The following is a 23,292-nucleotide window of genomic DNA, read 5'->3' as shown; positions in this document are numbered from 1 at the left end:
GAGACTTGGATTGCTTGGTAGATCAGAGAATGGGGAAAAGGCAGAGATATAGGCAGTAAGGCACATTCTAAGGCAGTTTGTTTTTCCCATTCAAAATAGGTAGAAAACATTTCGACTTAGCATTGGGAAAAATTCCTCTCCTTAACAAGACTCACTTTTTGTTTTGTTTCGGTTGTTTGTTTTCACATTTGTTTGTTTGTTTGTTTGTTTGCTTGCTTGCTTGCTTGCTTGCTTGCTTGCTTGCTTGCTTGCTTGCTTGCTTGCTTGCTTGCTTGCTTGCTTGCTGATTGATTGATTGATTGATTGATTGATTGGATTTCTATGCCGCCCTTCTCTGAGGACTCAGGGCAGCTCGCAACATATAATAAACAATATACAATATCTTTAATCCAACTAATTAATTAAAAATCTAAAACTGAAAAAAGGCATAAAAAAACAATCATTCCATATACTCAACATTCTAGCAACACATTCATTGTCCAGGGGGCAAGAATCTAATGACCCCAGGCCTGGTGGCATAAATGAGTCTTCAGACTCTTACGGAAGGCGAGGAGGGTTGGAGCAGTACAAATCTCTGGGGGGAGCTGATTCCAGAGGGCTAGGGCCCCCACAGAGAAGGCTCTCCTCCTAGGTCCCATCAAACAACATTGTCTAGTTGATAGAACCTAGAGAAGGCCGACGCTGTAGGACCTGACCGGTCGCTTGGATTCATGCGGCAGAAGGCGCTCTTAGATCCTGCCTTTCCATCAGGATGTCAAAATCTAAAGACTTCCTGGTCCTACAAATACAGAAGCCAATAATGTGTTCACAGCATTGATTTTAGATTATAGCAGGTAGCTGTATGTGCTTCCTACCATCCTTTTTGTATCTCAAGTATCTTAAACATTTTAGGATCCTTCTTGGAATCCAAGGTATCCCCTTTCCTTTTTCTTAGTCATTGACTAATGCCTCATATCATCAAAAAAGCTTTATTTAAATGTGAAATTAAGCATCATAAAACCCAATTTCCCAAGATACAGGAGCAATTCATCATTGCCAATATTTTATCTTCTTTTATAGTAAGCGAGATTTGCATTATATGCTTCATACATCGCTCAACCATTGAAGTTTTCCATTGCAAGGAGAGATTCTCCTGAGAAACGAGCTTTATCTATGGAATTTCTACCTATCTAAAACAAAACTTCTTCTCCAATCCTCTTCCCCATTTGAATATGGCTCAGTAGCACCCTCTTCTGCATCTGGTCAATTGGGTCCCATACTGGGAAGTCTAAATACACTAGAACTACTCCATTCTTCTTAAATACACATATCTTGTTTAATCCTGTGGCCTAAGAGTTTGACCACTTAAAACTGCTGGTTGACAACAGAACCAGCCCTGGAATCATTTTCTGGTTAGATGTGTAGAAGTGGGTGATCAGGGAGGATACTGGTGGATTGGGCAGAGCAACTATCAATCACTGCTAAAAGATTAACTGGCTTTATAACTGAATCAAAAAACCAGTTGTGAAAGTAACTGCACTCAGAAATTACAAAGACAACCCAGCCTGCAAACGTTTAATCAAGATTTTCTGATGCTTCCTGTTCCCGGACACTACATTCTCTACAGTGATTTTTACACCCATTCAGAGATATCACATCCTCCTGAATCAGGTAATAAATTAGATGGACTTTTCTGGCTGTATTTTAAATATTCTGCTGTTTCCCATTTGTGTCTTTCTCCCTATGTTTGTTACCCTAGTTTGGCGTGAGTTTCTTTGCGGATTTAAAAAAAAAAATATTTTGGAGAATGTCAAGGTATCTGTGAATTTGACCTGTTCAGATTGAAGCTTTTAAACTTAGTTATACTTTTATAATTCAGCAATATTGGTGGAATTGTGGACGCCATATGCCTATTATCCTTTGTTTCAAATTCTCTGACTTGATTTTTACACTTTCGCTTTTCATCAACAACCCAGAATCCCCAACCAACAGTTTTGAAGTCATAGAAACATAGAAACATAGAAGTCTGATGGCAGAAAAAGACCTCATGGTCCATCTAGTCTGCTCTGATACTATTTTCTGTATTTTATCTTAGGATGGATATATGTTTATCCCAGGCATGCTTAAATTCAGTTACTGTGGATTTACCAACCACGTCTGCTGGAAGTTTGTTCCAAGGATCTACTACTCTTTCAGTAAAATAATATTTTCTCATGTTGCTTTTGATCTTTCCCCCAACTAACTTCAGATTGTGTCCCCTTGTTCTTGTGTTCACTTTCCTATTAAAAACACTTCCCTCCTGAACCTTATTTAACCCTTTAACATATTTAAATGTTTCGATCATGTCCCCCCTTTTCCTTCTGTCCTCCAGACTATGCAGATTGAGTTCATTCAGTCTTTCCTGATACGTTTTATGCTTAAGACCTTCCACCATTCTTGTAGCCCGTCTTTGGACCAGTTCAATTTTGTCAATATCTTTTTGTAGGTGAGGTCTCCAGAACTGAACACAGTATTCCAAATGTGGTCTCACCAGCACTCTATATAGCGGGATCACAATCTCCCTCTTCCTGCTTGTTATACCTCTAGCTATGCAGCCAAGCATCCTACAGTCATACCTGTATTTCCCAACTTTGGCAACTTTTAAGAAGAATGGACTTCTGTTCTATTCAGTTTGCTGGTTGGGGAATTCTGGAAGTTGAAGTCCACAGATCTTAAAGATGCCCAGGTTGAAAAATACTGGCTTATACTATATATATCTGCAGTGGACTTCTATTCCCAGGATTCCCTACCCAATTAGCTGGCTGGGGAATTCTGAAAGTTGAAGTCCACAGATTTTAAAGATGCCCAGGTTGAAAAATACTGGATTATACTATTTATATCTGCAGTTCAGACAATTCTTAACTCTAGCTGTTTTGTTTTTTTTTAATTTATATATATTTGTCATACAAGTATAGAATTATAGTTTGTATTAACATAACAAAGTATAAAGAGGTGATAAAAAGGATAATAGGACAGAAGGACAGGAACGGTAGGCACAATAGTGCGCTTATGCATGCCCCTTACAGACCTCTTAAAAAAGGGGAGAGGTCAACAGTAAATAATTCAAGGTTGAAGATTTTGGTGTTACTGGAAGAAACAACAAAATCAGGTAGTGAGTTCCAGGCATTGATCACTCGGTTGCTGAAGTCATATTTTCTGCAGCCAAGTTTGGAGCGATTTACATTTAGTTTGTATCTATTACGTGCTCTTGTGTTGTTGTTGTTGAAGGTGAAGTAGTCACTAACAGGAAGAACATTATAGTGTATGATCTTATGAACAACACTTAAATCAGTTCGGAGGTGATGTAGTTGTAGATTGTCTAGCAGTAGTATTTGAAGTCTGGAGGAGTACGTTAGTTTGTTTCAAGAGGAGGAGTGAAGGACTCTTCTTGTGAAGCATTGTGAAGCTGTTGTAGCAGCGCCAGTGGTGGATTGCTGCCAGTTTGGACCCCTTCTTTAGAACCGCTAGCGCTGACTCCAAGCCGAGAAAGAGCCAGTTCTCTGTATTCATGAAAGAGGGCCGCCCACTTTCCCCTGGGTTATATTGACTTTTATCTCTGCTTCCAAAGCCCAGATGATCAGGGATGGCACATTCAATTGCTGCTCCACAGCAGTTTCCCATTCCATGATCCTTGTCTAGTTTGCAATGCGGAATTTTTATTCCATCTGAACTGCAAACGCATGGGCAGCAAAGCCACCCCACTCCTGAGCAGAACCCATAATATAGTTTAAGGTTCTGGGGTTACTTAGATTAGTTGTTGTTCATTTCAATAAAAGTGTTAGTTAACACTTTTGTGTGGGGGGGGGCACCCTCTGGAATCAGCTCCCCCCCAGAGATTCGCACTGCCCCCATCCTCCCTGCCTTCCATAAAAGCTTAAAGACCTACTTAGGCCACCAGGCTTGAGGTCCCCTAGCCCCCTGGCCAACAAGTGTAGTACGTTTTGCTGTGTGAATGGTAATGAAGATTTTATAATACCGGTAATAAGATTTTAAATTTTGTTAGAGATTTTTAAAGTTTTTTAGTATATTAATTGGATTTTTAGATATGTATATGGAGCCACCCTGAGTCTTCGGAGAAGGGCGGCATACAAATCTAAATAATAATAATAATAATAATAATAATAATTATTATTATTATTATTATTATTATTATTATTTATTAGATTTGTATGCAGCCTCTCTCCGGAGACTCAGAGCGGTTCACAACAATCACAACAATATACAAATCCAATATTTAAAAAGAAACAAAACATTTAAAAAGCCCATCATTAAGAACCATTCAATACAATAATACCATTCATAAAACTATATGTGCTCAGGGTATCTCAGTTACCCCATGCCTGGTGACAAAGGTGGGTCTTAAGTAACTTGTGAAAGGCAAGGAGGGTGGAGGCCGTTCTAATCTCCGGGGGGGGAGTTGATTCCAGAGGTATGGGGCCGCCACAGAGAAGGCTCTTCCCCTAGGGCCCACCAGACGATATTGCTTAGTCCAGTGTTTTTCAACCAGTGTGCCGTGGCACACTAGTGTGCCGCGAGACATGGTCAGGTGTGCTGCGAAGAAGGAAGCTTGGGTTCCGATCTCGCAACTTTTTGCTGAGAGAGAGTGAGAAAGAGAGAGAGAAAGAAAGCATGATAGAGAAAGAGAGAGAAAGAAAGCAAGAGAGAGAGAAAGAGAGAGAAAGCAAGAGAGAGAAAGAAAAGAGAAAGAGAAAGCAAGAGTGAGAGAGAGAGAAAGAAAGAAAGAGAGAAAAAGAGAGAAAGAAAGCAAGAGAGAGAGAGAATGAGAGGAAGGGAGAGAGAGAGAGAAATGAGCAAAAAGAGGAGGAAAAAAGAGAAATGAGAAAATGATTGAGACAGAGAATGAGAGGAAAGAGAGAGAAACAAAACAGAGAGAGAAGTGACTCTTGATTTAAAGCATATGATAAAAAGCACCCAAAGAATAAGAGAGAAAAAACCCCCAGCCCTCACCTGTTTTTGGAAATGGTTCAAGAGTGTGTATACACACACACACACACAAGGGGGGGAGGAGACAGGGATGGAAAAAGAGAGGAGAGTGTCTTAGGGTGTCATTTTATGTCATTTTGGTTGGTGGTGTGCCCCAGGATTTTGTAAATGTAAAAAATGTGCCACGGCTCAAAAAAGGTTGAAAATCACTGGCTTAGTCGACGGGACGCGGAGAAGGCCAACTCTTTGGGACCTTATCCATTGCTGGGATTTGTGCGGCAGAAGGCGGTTCTGAAGGTATTCTGGTCTGATGCCATGTAGGGCTTTATAGGTTATTACCAACAGTTTGAATTGTGACCGGAAACTGATCGGCTGCCAGTGGAGGAGCATTATTATTATTATTATCATTATTAATATTATAATATTGTTTTTGACATGTTGTGAGCCACCCTGAGTCCTCAGAGAGGGACGGCATACAAACCCAATAAATAAATAAATAAATAAAATAAATAAATAACGTAAGTATGACCCTGATTAGCTTTTTCAAATGCAGAGAAAGTCACCCAAGAAGTACCCTACCACGGGGCAAATAGAGACCATTTTCTTAAGAAGTTAGTGAGGAGAGATTCACTACAGCATTGTCCCCCTGCCTTCTCGTGTGTAGAGATTGGGTGCCTTCATCAAGCAGAGAGCAGGTAGATATTAAACTAGTGTAGCTTTACCTCAGACTGATGAAAGTTGGGGGTGAGACGCAAGACAGACGAATAATATTAATTAGATTTACCGGTAATTTTAATCACAACATACATGAAATAAAAATTAGCTTTGGTTTTCATCCTGGCCTGAATCTCTTACTCAACCACTACCTGGCAAAGGATTTATGGGCCCCTTAGAAGTGTAGCCCTCCTCAGGTGATCCAGAACCTCAATCTATATATTCATATTCCGCTGCCTTTTCCACTTGAGTTGTGTCCACACAGTCCGACTGTGTTCACCTGCACAAAAATCCACCTGTAAACAAATCATATCTGTACCTGGGAATGAGTTCATTCCCATGTCTGTACCTGGGAATGAGTTCACTTTGCTTTTCCAAACAAATAAACATGTTTTTTTCATTGTTAATTTGAATTAAGTGTTGATCCAAGTGGGGAATAAAGTTATTATTGTTATTAGTGAGAAATAAAGATAATATTATTACAGGCAACTCTTGACTTGCAACAATAGGAACCAGGATTTCCATAGCTAAATGATGTGATTATGTAAGTCATGATGAAGTGAGTCACAGCTAAATTTTACAATTTATTTTTTTTGGCCACAGCTAAGTGAATCACTGTAGTTGTTAAAGGAATCATGCACTCCTGAAGCAAATCTGACTACCCCCATTGACTTTGCTTGTCAGAAGCCAGTTAGGAAGATGACGAATGATGATCGCATGACACTTGGATGCTATAACCATCACAAGTATACGTCACTTGCTAAAAACCCAAATTTTGGCTTTGTGACCATGAGGATACAGCATTGGTTGTAAGCACAAGGACCAGGGCTATGTCACTTTTTGCAATGTTGTAATGCATTTATGGTTTACCGCTAAAAAAATAAAGGGAGACTATTATAGATCTTTTTCAAGCTATTTAGCGCTCCTCAGCTAGCCATATCCTTCTGGGATTCAAACCCAGGCTACTTATATCTTAAGTAGATGTATTCATTTTTGGAGAAGGGCGGCATACAAATCGAATAAATAACAATAATAACAATAACAACAATAACAATAATAACAATAATAACAATAATAACAACAATAACAACAATAACAATAATAACAATAATAACAACAATAATAACAATTATTGTTGTTGTTATTATTATTATGGTTGTTGTTATTATTATTATGGTTGTTGTTGTTGTTGTTATTATTATTATTATTATTATTATTATTGAGAAAAAGAAAGTATGGATCATTGACATCGCAATCCCAGGGGACAGCAGAATTGAGGAGAAGCAGCTAGAGAAATTAGTGAAATACGAAGATCTAAAAATCAAGCTGCAACGACTCTGGCATAGCCAGTGAAAGTGGTCCCAGTGGTACTTGGCACGCTGGGCGCAGTGCCAAAGGATCTCAGTGGACATTTGAAAACCATCGGAATTGACAAAATCTTCATCTGTCAATTGCAAAAGGCCACTTTACTGGGATCGGCACACATAATTCGCCACTACATCATGCAGTCGTAGGTGCTTAGGAAGCGCCCGACTGGTGATGAAATACGAAATCCAGCATAGTAATCTCATTTTCTGTGTTGTATTGAAAATAATAATACTAATACTAATAATAAATCTACTATTAATAATACTAATTATTAATAATTAATAATTATTTTATTTAATTAACAAATTAAAAAGAAGCAGTATGCTTCATCCCATATTTGGGTAGATCAGGTTGCTCTGACAAAAAACACTATTAAGTTATTCATGAAATGGGAAAGCCAATAATAACAAGATCAGCCAATGAATAGGCATAGCAACTAAGTCACCCAATGGAAGCCAAGCACTTCTGAGTCTGTGCAGAGAATCGAAACTGAATATTTCAGCTCAAGGTTGGATGTGGCTCCAGTTCACTCTGCTCTCTTCTCCACTCTGTACTCTTCCACTCTGAACTCTGCTGAAATGAAACTAACTGTTCTCTGCTGCCTGTAACTGATTGAAGAAGAATTCTACTTGTGGTATTGCAAATATATATATATTATGTTTATAATGAAGTTACTGAGTCCAGCTGAATCAGTTATCTGTGTGTGCTTCTGGTTTTGAATTTTGCAAAAAAAATTAATAAACATTTAATGTGGTTGTAACTTTGAATGCATGAATGGTTATAAGCAGGAGTGAAATCCTCTGAAGTCTGCTACTAGTCCGCTTTGTGTGCTCTTTGTGTGCTCTCAGTAGCATTTCACCTCTGGTTATAAGTCAAAGATTAGTTGTATTTTCGTTAACATTAGCATTTATATTGCCTTTTCGCCAAGAACTCAAAGCATACATGAAACAGGCTGCATCAGAAAACATCTCCATGACCCAAAATCAACCAAGGAAAATGCTTGAACCCCTGTCTGTCCATGCAAATCCAGGATCTTTGAAGTGTAATAGGCCACGCTTCAGCCTTTCAGCTGCTTGATCCAGAATTTTGGTAAGGCACATCCAGCGAAGCCTCAGAAGGGATTTCCAAGTCAGGAGCTTCCGGGATTGATGGTTCACTTTGTCTGTAAGAGGAGGGCACTTCTAAGATGCAAGCCTGTAGATCCGCGTAAGCCTGGGGCATCGTCCCCAGGTTGACCCAACGGTCGTGGGAAGGGTTGTAACAGTGAATGAGATGCGTATCACGATAGGTGTTATGGCTATATCCTCCCAGGATGTACAGTTCTCCGTTCAGGACGGCAGATGCACCAATGACATGAGCTTGGGGAAGAGGATGCAAGGTGACCCAAACGTCCTGATCCGGACTGTACACCTCGCAGGCCAGTTGGTCAGCGTAGCCCCCGTGCCCATCCCGCCATCGCAGACCACCAGCTACGTAGATCCGCCCGTTCAGCACCTCCATGACATGCCCGGCACGCTCTTCCTGCATGGGGGCCAGAAGGAGAGGTGGGCCATCTGGATGATAGCGAATCATGGAGGATTGGCAGCGGCAGGAGCCGTCGCTACCTCCCGTGATATAGATCCATCCATCCAGGACACAAGCTGCATGGCCACAGACTGGGGTAGGCAAGGATGCGCAGGGCCTGAAATAAAACAAACGGGGGATGAATAAATAATGGAAAATTAAAGGTAGAGTAAAGGTTTCGTTTTCAAGTTGTGTCCAATTGAAAAGGTGTGGTGTTCATCTCCGTTTCTTAGCTGAGGGAGTCAGCGTTGTCTGAAGACATTTTCTGTGATCAATGTGGCTGATATGGCTATATGCATGTAGAAAAGGGGTTGGCAAAGTTGGCTCTTCTATGGTATGTGGATTTCAACTCCCAGAATTCCTCAGCTAGCATGATTGGCTCAGGAATTCTGGGAGCTGAAGAGTCATAGAAGAGCCAACTTTGCCTACCCCTGATGTAGAACACTGTTACCTTCTATCAACAACACAAGAGCACTCAACAGATTCAAACTTAATATTAACCGCTCCAAACTTGACTGTAAAAAATATGACTTTAACAATCGAGTTGTCGAAGCGTGGAACTCATTACCTGACTCAATAGTGTCAACTCCCAACCCCCAACATTTCTCCCTTAGACTCTCCACGATTGACCTCTCCAGGTTCCTAAGAGGCCAGTAAGGGGCGTATATAAGTGCACTGGTGTGCCTATCGTCCCCTGTCCAATTGTCTTCCCTTATCTTATATATCATACATATTCTCTCCTTATCTATGTATGTATGTATGTATGTATGTATGTATGTATGTATGTGTGTGTGTATATATATATATATATATATATATATATATATATATATATATATATATAATATATATTCTCTCCTTATCTCTTATATCATATATATTCTCTCCCTCCCATCTACTTCTCTTCTTTTTACTTTCTATCGTCATATATATTACTTAATGTCTATTCTCTTCCATATGTATTGTATATTGGACAAAGAATAAATAAATAAATAAATAAATAAATAAATAAATAAATAAAAGGTGATACCTATTAATCTACTTAATTTTATATGCTTGAAATGCTAGGTTTATAGGAGCTGGAGCGAGCAATGAGAACTCACTCTCTTCCACAGTGCTCGAGTCTCAAACTCAACTTTCCAGCATCTTTAACAATTGAGTCATCATTTCCCTCTAAAGGAAAATTAGGGACATGAAAATAACTGCTTTGCTGGACCATGGAGTGTATGTAGAGTGTGATGTTTAGCTAGCCTGTCAAAACCCAATAAATTATTTGTGAAAAACCGATAATTAAATTCTCTTCTGAAATCGTGCCACTTCAGATTCATAGGGAGTCCTCGACTTATGACCACAACCAAGCTCCAAATTCCTCTGCTAAGCAAAACAGTTGTTAAGTGAGCTTTGTCCCATTTTACATCCTTTCTTGCCACAGTTGTGAAGTGGATCCCTGCAGTTCTTAATTTAGTAACACACGTACAAAGTGAGACTGGATTCCTCCCTTGACATTGCTTGCCAGAAGCTTGGCAAAGGTAATCACATGATTACTGTAACCGTCATAAATATGAGCCAATTGCCAAATGTCCAAATTTTGCTCATGTGAGCATGGAGATGGAACAATGGTTGTAAATGTGAAAAGGGATCATAAGTCACTTTTTTCACTGTTATTGTACCTTCGAATGGATAGTAGATGACCAGGAGTCTGAAGGAGGGGTCAAGCGTATCATCAGGCAAGGGTCCCTTGCTGCCCACAAGAGATTTACCATTTTTTTGGAGTTTGGGGGGAGAAAATAGGGGGGGAAATCTACCCATCAGATATTCATCTGGCTAGCATCCTGGTCATCTTCAGCACGTTATTTTACCCCCTGATTAGGGCTGGAAAAAAACTTTTTCAGAGGGAGTAGGAATGAAACCAAGCCTCCAAAGACTTAGGGCAGGAAAAAAAATCTTCTTTGGAGGGAGTAGCAATGAAAATATCCTGCAAGCCCAACACCTTGTTAGAGCTGAAAAAAACTTTTTCAGAAAGAGTAGCAATGAAAACAAGCCTGTAAGCTGGAAAGAGCTGGGAAGATCGTTAGCACCTTGTTAGGGCTGGGAAAAAAGCTTCGGAAAAAAGCTACATTTGGAGTATAAGATGCACCCAAATTTTCAGCCTCTTTTAGGGGGGGAAAGGTGTGCAGGTTGACGGGGCCATGGGGGAGGGCCTTCTCTGTTGCTGCCCCGGCTCTATGGAACCAACTCCCCCCCCACAACGCCTGTACTGCTCCCACCGTGCTGGCCTTCTGCAAGGCCACGAAGACCTGGCAGGCACAGGGGGCATGAATTAACATCTATCATGGCCAAATTGTGTTGAATGGTATGCATGTACATAATTGGATAGCCGAACTGTGGGTTTTTAACTGGGGTTTTATAATTTTAGACTTTTATATTCGACTTCTTTTTATTGTATTTTTAATGTTATTGTAAACTGCCCTGAGTCCTTCGGGATTGGGCAGCATAGAAGTCAAATAAAATAAAATAAATACTTCAAAAATACACCATGAATTTGTTTTTTTAACCTCCAAATTGCTTTAACTGTTAGTAGTTGAGATTCTTATAGAGAGCTTAAACTTACAATAAATCTTTATACCTATTTGAACTGCCTGGATCTCCTGAATTCTCTGGTGGTTGACAGAACGGTTACTAACAAAATCTTTTAAGTTGAGGTCTACCTGTATCCTTTGCAACGCATGGTTTCCAGACCTGGACCTAGCACCTCTGCCGAAGTCTCCACAAGTGCCTACCTCCACGTGTTGCTCTGAAGTTCATAGCACTCCACAGAATCCAGGCAATACACCTCATTGGAGCTCCCCCCAAGAGCGTAGAAGAAACCATGCAGGAAAACCGCAGGGAAATAGCTCCGGCAATTGGTCATGTCAGCTAGTCGCTCCCAAGTCCCACAAAGAGGATCAAACCTGTAAAAGGAGGAATAAGGACTCTTTGGGGAAACAACACCACAATGTAAGAAAAACATGCTGAAACTCCAGAAAGAGTGCAGAGAAGAACAAGGGGACTAGAGGCTATAACATATGGAGAATGGTTGCTGGAATTGGGTATGTCTAGTTTAATGCAAAGAAAGACCAGGGTGATGACATGATAGCAGTGTTCCAATGTCTAAGGCAGTGATGGTGAACCTTTTTCGGTTTGCATGCCAAAATGGGGTGTGTGGGCATGCTAGCATGCATTCATGTGCCCACCCCCTTCCCTCCCTGCCTACACATGTGCAACCCCACCCCCCTGTGCTGCCCTCCATGGTCTTTCTGAAGCGCCGGAGGCAGTGATGGGTTCCTGACAGTGCAGTCCAGAGAGCTGCACTGGTAAGAACCCATTGATGATGCAATAGAGCCGAGTTGGCGCAGCAGGTAGAGTGCTGTACTGCAGGCCACTGAAGCTGACTGCTAGATCTGTAGGTCAGCGGTTCAAATCTCATCACCGGCTCAAGGTTGATTCAGCCCTCCATCCTTCCGAAGTGGGTAAAATGAGGACCTGGATTGTGGGGGCAATAGCCTGGCTCTGTTAAAAAAAAGTGCTATTGCTAACATGTTGTAAGCTGCCCTGAGTCTAAGGAGAAGGGGGGCATAAAAATAGAATAGAATAGAATAGAATAGATAGATAAATAAATAAATAAGTAAGTAAGTAAGTAAGTAAGTAAATAAATAAATAAATAAATTTTCCGCAATTATTTTCTGGTGTCTCCTAAGAAGGAGCTTCTCAGCTGTCCTTCAGATGAAGAATAAAGGTCACCATTAAGACGAAGGCAGGCGGGAGGGCTTCTTCCCACACCGAGACTCCGGAAAAAAGTAGCCAAAAATTGCATTTTTGGGTTCCTACTGATGCGGCACTCTGGACTGCACTGAGTGGGTTCCTACTGATGCGGCACTCTGGACTGCACTGCTGAGAACCCACCACTGCCCGGAGGTGAAAAAAAATACCCAATGGGCACATTTCCGGTTTGCCCATTGTGCTGTTTTTTTCACTCCGGGACTTCAGGAAGCTTCCCTGATCCCTCCGAACTGCAAAAAACAGCACAGAGGCAAACCAAACCAACCAGTTTGTCCTTTGGGTGATTTTTTTTTTTGCCTCTGGGACTTCAGGGAAGCTTCCCTGATGTGTCCAGGGGTCAAAACAGCCTTTCCCAAGGCTGAAAATCAGTTGGTGCGCACTCGCGTGCCCTCCGATATGGCTCCACGTGCCACCTGTGGCATGTGTGCCATAGATTCCCCATCATGGGTCTAAGGGATTGCAAAGTAGAGGAGGAGTTCAACCTATTCTCCAAAGTGCCCGAGGACAGGACAAGAAGCAATAGATGGATCAAAACAAATTAAGGAGACAAGCAACCTAGAATTAAGGAGCAAGTCAGAATAATTGGAACAATTAATCAGTGGGACAACTTAGCTCCAGAAGTTGTAAGTGCTCCAAAGGCTTCCTTAGAGCCAGGGGAGGGTAAAAACACTCTCTCACATCCCACCAGAGGCTCTCTGGAAGCCAAAAAAGTCCTCTTAGAGCCTCTGTGCAAGCCAAAAATCAGCTGGCCAGAACACATATGCAAGTTGGCGCTGAGCTAGGGCAATGGCTTGCATGCCAGCAGATATGGTTCAATGTGCCACCTGTGGCACCTGTGCCATAGGTTCGCCATCACTGGTAAAGGGTTTCCTGTCTGAGCAGGGAGTTGGACTAGAAGTTCTCCAAGGTCCCTTCCAACTCTGATATTTTGTTAACTCTGTCTCCCAATTGGTATTGAGGGGACCTTTGGTCCTTATCCCTAGAGAGATATATTCCTCCTGGTTAAGAAAGTTTAACTACGGACATTATGTTTCTTATTTCTCAGCTGCAGAGTCCACATGTAGAAAGTTGGCTAATTAGTATTTGCAAGAGGACTGAGAAGCCACAATCCCCCCTGGACCTTCTTAAAACCTTCTGGGATTTATGAAGCTGTGTTTTGATTTCCACAACATATTTATCTGGATAATATAAAGGAGAGATGTGTTGTGGAAACACAGAAAGCCAGTTATTTCAATGATGGGGTCATATGCCCTAAAGTAACATTTGATAGATATTAGAAAGACCTTCAGGAGTTGGGTGGCTTATAAGTCCAAATAAATAAATAACGTTATTGGGATAGTTATTTATCCAAATCAGGCCATGTAGAACAAAATAAAGATTGATAGATCAGTTTTCTCTTCTAGTTTTGGGATACACAGACAGAGAGCAACTTCTGAAGTATTCCAGGGCATTAGGAGTACCTGTCCTAAGTATTCTGAGTACTATAAATTTTACTCTATTTTTTCTGAGTTGTGTGTGTGTGAAAATCAGTTGACAGATGACCAAGCTCCTGGTGATAAGGATCCCAACATCTCATATAAAATGGATGGATGGATGGATATAAATTGTTGACATTTCACTCAAAGGAACTTTTTCAAAAGGCAACTGGACTTGTTTTTTTCTTGAAGATATTTTGCTTCTCATCCAAGAAGCTTCTTCAGTTCTATAATAAAAGTAATATAATAAAAGTAAGGGGCGAGTACAAGTGCACAAGTCCGTCCCCTGTCCTATTGCTCTCCTATATCTCCTATACCTTTCTTCTATTCCTATATCTCTTCTTCTATTCTTTCATTGATATGTTCTATTACTATATCTTCTTTTCTATTCTTTCTTAGATATATTTTACTATGAGTATCTCCTCTATAACCTTCATCATGTATTTTACTATGTGTATATAGATATATACCCACTAAAACCCTCATTGTGTATTGGACAAAATAAATAAATAAATGAATGAATGAATAAATGAATGAATAAATAAATAAATAAATAAAATTTCTTGGATGAAAAGTGAAACATTTTCAAAGAAAGTGTGGTTGCCTTCTGTAAATGCATCTTTGAGATAACCATGATCTCAGTAACTGAGAATTTCTATAGACATGTTGCTAGTTCACTGGCTTCGTCATGAAACTTGGGGACACGGTGACTTATGATCAGCTCCCAACCAGCACTCCCAATCACTGGAAAACCATATAAAAATCTTTCGGCTACCCTCATCTATGGTTTCAGATACCTTACCAGGAATGCTGATTGTTTCCAGCATTCATTTATTTCCCTCCCTCATACTCACAACCATCCGACCTTTCATTAAACATTAAATCTGACACCTTTCCACTCTTACTCAAAAGCATCTTCATGGAATAGGACCAGTGATGGGCTCCTACTGGCAGGTATACAGAACCCGTAGAAAAAAAATGAATTTTCTTCTTTTTTTTCCCCTTCTGGGCTCTGGGTATATTTTTCCTATCACAGTAAATGAGATTAAATGTGTATAATTTTAGAAGAGCTGTGTGTGCGTGTGTTTGTACAGCTAACATAGCAGATAATGTATATTTTTGTATGCCTGTGTGTAATATGTATGTACACATATGGCATACATACATAGAATTAAATAGTATATTTTGGATGTTGAGTAATAGTAAATAGATAGGGAAATTGTATCTCTCTGAGGCGAGGAGAGGCCAGGCACCCTAACCCAAACCCTTGACGTGAGTAATGTCAAGTTGGCCACCTTTAAGCCAGGCGTATGACCTTTAAGCCACCCCTGGTCACGCAATCGTCAAGCCACTCCCACCTGGTCACATGACCAGCAAGCCAAACCCACAAAATAAGCAACACCCACAGTGTAGTAAAAATATTTGCAGCCCTTCACCAAATGGGACCACACCTGTTCTGTCCTTCCTTCTGTCCTGTAAAAATATTTGCAGCCCTTCACCAAATGGGACCACACCTGTTCTGTCCTTCCTTCCCAATTCTTGGCTTTAAGCAGTGGGTTTTCCAACTCACCTGAACACTGAACACATGGTATCCCTGACGCCATAATAATGCTTTCCCCCAAAGAGATACATTTTATTGTCCTTGACCACCACGGCATGCCGGAATCGTGGTTTCTCCGGGAGATACCCAAGGCGACGCCACGCTACTTGTTTGACCAAGCCGATGCCATTGAGGAAGCGGTGGGTGAACCAGAAATCCTGGCATGGGCTCCGAGTAGCCATATTTTTTGTCAAAGTATCTCCTCCACTAATCACAATGACCTTCTCTGGATATCTCACCCGGCAAGGAAGTTGCTCCAACTTGGAAGGACCTGGTGGAATGCTAGCTAAGGATTGAACCATGAGGTGGTAGAGGCGACCAGAATCGGCCATTATCTCTTCTTTTCTAACCTGTTTTATCTCTCGATTGGACATCAGTGGAAATCTGATGCAGTGTAGTACTTTCTCGGCACAGTTCATTCGCCCAGCCCAGTCCGCAGTCAACCAACGGATAGCTCCTTGGAAAGCTTCTAATTCATTGAGGATGTACAGGGAATCAGAACTAAGGAAATCCACCAGCTGGTTTATGGGAAGATCTAGGAACTTTGGCGTTTTCGTGACATGAACAAAGCTGTTTAATATAAACTTCTCTGCAGTGTTTTCAAGATCATGTAGGCCATAAGCACGGGCAAAAGAGAGAACATCCAAACAGGTTTCTGGAGTGAGCTTGTAGCGGAACAGATCCAAACACAGGTCCAAGATGCCAGAGACTTGATATTGAAGAGCAGCTTGTGCAGCTTCAAATATATAATCCCACCCACCTCTAAGCATTCCTGAGTAAGCAAAGGAGATGATCAGCCCCAAGTCAGCTGCAGTGAATTGGGTGCAAAGAGGAATCTTGGCTTGTTGAGCTTCCTTCATGCCGCTGGTAAACATACCATGGAAGAATTCACAGCCACATGCCAAGGCCAAGCGGTGAACTGAAAGTAGAGAAGATGAGGTCAGGAAATTGAGAGGCTGTATCTTGGCCACAGATTGTGGTGCCTATCTACCCCAAATCTAGAGTTTTCCAATTCTTCCCAACCCACTGATGCCTTGCACTCTTAGTTTTTTGCTTCCCTCTCAACTCTACCTTTATTCACCAGAGTTGGAAAAGACCTTGAAGGTCGTCATGTCCTATCCGTGGTCAAGCAGGAAACTCTATGCCAGTGATGGCGAACCTTTTTTTTCTCTAGTGCCAGAAGAGAGTAAGCGCATACCTGAGTGCCCATACCCATAATTCAATGCCTGGGGAGGGCGAAAAAAGTTTTCCCTGCCCCCTGGAGGCCCTCTGGAGGCCAGAAATGGCCTGTTTCCCAACTTCTGGTGGGCCCAGTAAGCTCATGTTTCGCCCTCTCCAGGCTTCCCAGACTTCCCTGGAACTGGGAGAAGGTAAAAATGCCCTTACCCCATCTCCCAGGAAGCTCTCTGGAAGCCAAAAATGCCCTCCCAGAGCCTCTGTGCAAGCCAAAAACCAGCTGGCCGGCACACACCTGCACGTTGGAGCTGAGCTAGGGCAACAGCTTGCATACCAGCAGATATGGCTCCGAATGCCACCTGTGGCACCCTTCCCTTAAGTTCACCATCACTGCCCTACACCATTTCAGACAAATTATTATCCAATGTTTTATTTAAAATCTCCGTTTTTAGAGTCAAGTCATTCCACTGATTAATAGTTCTGTCAGGAAATTTCTCCTTAATTCTAGTTGTTTCTCTCCTTGATGTTCTCACCCATTGCTTCTTTTTCTGCCTTCAGTTGCTTTAGAAGATAGGTTGATATCCCCTCAGGGGCGATATAGTAGCCCCTCAGGGGCGGATCGCCCCTTCCACAGCTACTGGTGCACTGCGCGCACAACTTTGAATGTGTTGCATGTGTGTGCGCAGGTCCCAGCATGGTTTCGCTTCTGCGCATATGCAGGAAGCAAAATCTCGCAGGGGGGCGTGCACATGCACAAGATTTTGGTGATTATTTGCTTCTGCGCATGTGTGGAAGCAAAAGAAAATTACTGAAATGTCACATGTGCATGCGCAGAAATGAAACCATATTGGGATGCGCACACACACAAGATACCCAAAGCTGCACACACAGCTTAACTTTTGCTATCTGTTCCAGTAGGAACCCACTACTGTAGCCCCTTTGATATTGGAACATTGCTATCATGTCATCCCTAGTCCTTCTTTTCATTAGACTAGACATAATCTAAAGACTATGTCCTTGGAGAAGGGCGGCATGCAAGTCTAATAAATAATAATAATAATAATAATAATAATAATAATAATAATAATAATAATACCCAATACCTCGAAATGTATCTCCTTCAGCTTTAAGTTCTGTGTCCCAACCAATGCCTTCATTGTACATCTCTTCTAGCCTCTGTAGTGTCTTCCATTTCTCTTCCACTGGACTTAGTTTGTCCTCATTCTCTGTCCCTATCAACAGTGCCTTGCATTTTTCAGCCACACGAGGGACACCCAGGGCCTCGGCTGCTTCAAGGATGTCTTCAGCCATGATTGCGGTGAGCTCTAACTCTCCCGTGTAGGCAAAATTCAAAATGGCCTCCCAGCCAGACGATGTGGTCACACCATCTAGATTCATCCCTTCTTGCACACCGCATTCCAAACGCTGCAGAAAGACAGAGCTGACTGCGGCTAGAAGGATGCTATGGGCTTTGTAGTCTTTTTGGCCTAAAGTCACAGTCATATCCACAAGGAGGTCCTGTCCCTTCAGCTGGAGAGCTGCAGTGAAAAATCCTTCTGCGTGGCCCTCACTCCGCAATTCCAACTGTTGCTCTGTTGGAGTTTCCATCACCCCTGGGGATCTGTCTATGCAGGTCATCCTTTTCTGAAAAAAAAAAGATAGTTGTGAGGGGAATAAAAATCCAAATTTATAGATGGGTGATCCCTGTATTAGTACTACATAACCAACCTAACCAAAATGATTCTTAGCACTCCTCATGAGAGAAGCAACGTCAAAATCCTTACTCTACCTCTTTCTTTTTAATAACATCTCAACCAGTAGATTTGGGAGAACCAGAAACTTTTCATATTGTCTTCTTTTGGTTGATCCTATATCACCATCATCATGTCATCAAGTTAGAAATCTCCCTCACACAAACCATGATGGTTTCTTATGATCCAGTGAGAAAAATATAAGTGAAAGCATGTAAAAACTATAAAGGGATCTAAATGTAATACTGTTGTATAAAGAATAGAATAGAATAGAATAGAATTTTATTGGCCAAGTGTGATTGGACACACAAGGAATTTGTCTTGGTGCAGATGCTCTCAGCGTGCAAAAAAGAAAAAGATACATTTGTCAAGAATCATGTGGTACAACACTTAATGATTGTCATAGGGGTCAAATAAACAATGAAGAAACAATCAATATTAATAAAAATCTTAGGATACAAGCAACAAGTTACAGTTATACAGTCCTAAGTGGGAGGAAAAGGATAGGAATGATGAGAAAAACTAGTAGAATAGAAGTGCAGATTTAGTAAAAAGTCTGACAGTGTTGAGGGAATTATTTGTTTAGCAGAGTGATGGCGTTCGGTGGAAAAACTGTTCTTGTGTCTAGTTGTCTCGGTGTGCAGTGCTCTGTAGCGACATTTTGAGGGTAGGAGTTGAAACAGTTTATGTCCAGGATGCGAGGGGTCAGTAAATATTTTCCCCACCCTCTTTTTGACTCGTGCAGTATACAGGTCCTCAATGGAAGGCAGGTTGGCAGCAATTGTTTTTTCTGCAGTTCTGATTATTCTCTGAAGTCTGTGTCGGTCCTGTTGGGTTGCAGCACCAAACCAGACAGTTATAGAGGTGCAGATGACAGATTCAATGATTCCTCTGTAGAACTGTATCAGAAGCTCCTTGGGCAGCTTGAGCTTCCTGAGCTGGCACAGAAAGAACATTTTTTGTTGTGCTTTTTTGATGATGTTTTTGATGTTAGGTTATCATTTTAGGTCTTGAGATATGACAGAACCTAGGAATGTGAAGGTCTCTACTGTTGATACTGTGTTGTCTAGTATTGTGAGAGGTGGAAGGGTGGAAGGGTTTCTCCTAAAGTCTACCACCATTTCTACAGTTTTGAGTGTGTTCAGTTCTAGATTGTTCTGGTCACACCACAAGGATAGTTGTTCAACTTCCCGTCTGTATGCAGATTCATCATTGCCTTGAATGAGTCCAATCACTGTTGTATCGTCTGCAAACTTCAGTAGTTTAACAGATGGATCATTTGAGATGCAGTTATTAGTGTATAGAGAGAAGTGGTGAGAGTACACAGCCTTGGGGGGCACTGTGCTAATTGTACATGTATCTGATGTGATTTTTCCTAGCTTCACCCGCTGCTTCCTGTCTGTTAGGAAGCTTGTAAGGTAAGAAGTACAAAAGAAAAAGATGCCTTAGAAAGCTTTGACTTGGAGTCAAAACATTTAGCACTTTTTTAAAAGGGGTAAAGAAAAAGGGTGGTTTTTTCATGAAGATCAAATAATTCGAAAGAATACAATGAATCTTATTAATAAAAATGGTGACAGTTCACAAAGATTATTGGGTGACAATTAGTGAAGGGCTACCAAAATTTTTGTATTTTATATAATAAAACTTATAAAAAACAATAACATAGAAGACAATGGAGGAGCATGACAGAATGACTAAATGCATCGAAGTCCTTGAGTTATGATCACAACTGAGCCCAAAGTTTCTGTTGTTAAGCAAGACAGTTGCTAGATGAATTTTTTTCTCATTTTATGACCTTTCTTGCCACAGTTGTTAAGTGAATCTGGCTTCCCTGCTGATTCTGATTGTTTGAAAGTCACAAAAGTGACCATATGACCCTGGGACCATCATCAATAGCATGCAAGTTGCCAAGCATCCAAATTTTGATCACATGACCATGGGGATGCTGCAGTGCTCATAAATCTTTTTTTGCCAATTTTTTAAAAAATTCTACACCATAAAAAAACATGCTTACAACATCATATACCTTCAATAAAATTTAAAAATCTTAAGTATAAAATTTTTTAAAAATAGGAAATCACATACCATTTCAATTATCTATAAACCTCAGTATACGGTATATAGTTCAACGGTCATAAATAATATTTTTCAGCACCATTGTAATTTCAAATTGTCATTAAACAAATGGACATAAGTCTAGGGCGCTATCTGGACCGGGACTCACTGCTCACAGTCACTCATGCCCTCATCACCTCGAGATTCGACTACTGCAATGCTCTCTATATGGGGCTACCTTTGAAAAGTGTTCGGAAACTTCAGATCGTGCAGAATGCAGCTGCGAGAGCAATCATGGGCTTCCCAAGGTATGCCCATGTTACACCAACACACTGCAGTCTGCATTGGTCGCTGATCAATTTCCGGTCACAATTCAAAGTGTTGGTTATGACCTATAAAGCCCTTCATGGTATCGGACCAAAATATCTCTGGGACCGCCTTCTGCTGCACGAATCCCAGCGACCGATTAGGTCCCACAAAGTGGGCCTTCTCCGGGTCCCATCGACTAAACAATGTCATTTGGCAGGTCCCAGGGGAAGAGCCTTCTCTGTGGCGGCCCTGACTCTCTGGAACCAACTCCCCCCCAGAGATTAGAACTGCCCCCACCCTCCTTGCCTTTCATAAACTCCTTAAAACTCACCTCTGCTGTCAGGCATGGGGGAATTGAGACATCTCCCCCAGGCCTATATAATTTATGTATGGTATGTTTGTGTGTATGTCTGCTTTAATAACGGGTTTTTTAAAAAAATTTAAATTATTAGATTTGTCATGAATTGTTTTATTATTGTTGTGAGCCGCCCCGAGTCTGCAGAGAGGGGTGGCATACGAATCGAATCGAATCAAATTGAATCAAATTGAATCAAATCGAATCAAATCAAATCAAATCAAATCAAATCAATAAACAAACAAACAAACAAACAAATAATGCCCTCATTACAAACACACAAAGTAATTGTGTGTAGGATAAAGACTGTACTTTTTAGAAAACATGAAATATCATGAAATATCATATTTCATATTTCATGTTTTCATGAGTCCTCGGAGAGGGGTGGCATACAAATTCAATAAATAAATAAATAAACAATTAAACAAACGAACAAACAAATAAATAAACAATTTGGCTACTAGAACTGATTGGTAGTTCTTGAAAAAATTTACACACAATTTGCCAGAATAGTTTGATATGTTCTCTTCTTTCCCTTGCTCCCCACCCCCCTAAAAAATATCCTATACAGTATAGCCAATCCATAATGGAAACGAACATGGCTATGCATGTGTGTTTTAATTGGAAAAGGATATGTTGTTGTTGCGGTTCTGTGATCTGAATCAGGGATTAACACTCCCCTATTAAACAATTGCAAATTAGGCGTTCCCTCCTAATTTCTGACAATTCATGAATACAATTCCATTTTGTTCTGAGTGAGAGATCGGATCCATGCAAAACGTCCAGCCCTGTTTTGTTTGGTAAGTCACAGTTAACTTTGCATTGCATACTAACCGCAATAATCGATTGACAAACCACGGTGGTTGGGGTTCGTGCAACATCTTGAGCCCCAATGTCGTGAGTCACACTATGTCTCAGCCTTAGTGTGATGCGTGATCTCAGGTAATCTACGAACAAACCCTTGTCTCGGGATGTGCCTTTATATTCACAAGGCTTATCATTTTCCATTGGTTCTTACAGAACAATCATGCCTGAGCTGTAATTCCGTCTGAGAAGGGAGAAACAGGGAGGACATGCAAATCCCACAGAAGAGTTGCGAAATGCACACATGACACATGACTCTTAAGCCCATCGCCCTCCACCCTCCCACATTTGACAGAGCTACTCCCTTGGGGGGGATCCCTAGCCCAAATCTCTCACCTGTGTCTGCTGAGACGGGGGTCCTTCTTGAGCCTTCGTGGTATCCGTAGCTATGGCATGACCTCTCTGGTATGCTGACCATCAGCTTTGATGCTAACTTGCAAAGTTAATTATAGCCAGGCGCAAGATATTAAAAGGGGGGCAGGTTGGGCAGACAAGACCGGCTGGTTATGTTTAGCTTTGATTTCCAGCCCATGCATTAATCTAGCAGATGGAATGTGATCCACCACCACCAGTGCCACAGAAGGAAATAAAACTATGTCATAACTGTCCAATCACAGGCACTACATCTATCTATCTATCTATCTATCTATCTATCTATCTATCTATCTATCTATCTATCTATTATCTGTCTGTCTGTCTATCTATCTATCTATTATCTATCTATCTATCTATCTATCTATCAATTATCTATCTATCTATCTATCTATCTATCTATCTATCTATCTATTACCTATCTATCTATCTATTATCTATCTATCTATCTATCTATCTATCTATCTATCTATCTATCTATCTATCTATCTAATTTTATTTATATGCCACTCATTCTGAAGCAGACTCAGAGCGGCTAACCAGTGGGATAAATACAACACTAATAAAATACAATTGAAATACACAATAAAATCAGTAATATAAAAATCAGTAATATAATAAAACAATATCCTAAAAAGAACCATACATACACAGCAGTCAATCTAATTCCAGGCCTGCTGGAAAAGCCAGGTCTTAATGGCTTTCTGGAAGACCAGTAGGGAGGAAATCTCTGGGGGCAGTTGATTCCATAGGGTCGGAGCCACCACACAGAAGGCTCTTCCCTGAGGTCCCGCTAACCAACGTTGTTTGGTGGATGCGACCTGGAGAAGGCCGACTCTGTGGGCCCTTGCTGACCGCAATAAGGTATGAGGGAGGAGGCGGTCCCATAAATAGTCTGGCCCTGAGCCG

At 41.1% G+C, this 23,292-nt stretch overlaps 1 protein-coding gene across 1 annotated transcript; it reads right to left on the bottom strand.

Annotated features, from left to right (window-relative positions):
• Positions 1-8,109: 8,109 nt before the first annotated feature.
• Positions 8,110-18,315, bottom strand: KLHL33 (kelch like family member 33). The gene is made up of 4 exons (XM_070728591.1): positions 17,781-18,315; positions 15,472-16,420; positions 11,388-11,558; positions 8,110-8,725 (listed from the first exon to the last, which is right to left on the bottom strand). Exons 1-4 carry the CDS (start codon positions 18,313-18,315, stop codon positions 8,110-8,112), a joined length of 2,271 nt encoding a protein of 756 aa, XP_070584692.1.
• Between the last annotated feature and the right edge of the window lie 4,977 nt (positions 18,316-23,292).

The sequence above is a fragment of the Erythrolamprus reginae genome, chromosome Z (assembly GCF_031021105.1).
Source record: "Erythrolamprus reginae isolate rEryReg1 chromosome Z, rEryReg1.hap1, whole genome shotgun sequence".
In the NCBI taxonomy this organism is placed as follows: Eukaryota; Metazoa; Chordata; class Lepidosauria; order Squamata; family Dipsadidae; genus Erythrolamprus; species Erythrolamprus reginae.
This window is presented reverse-complemented; position numbering and strand designations above follow the sequence as displayed.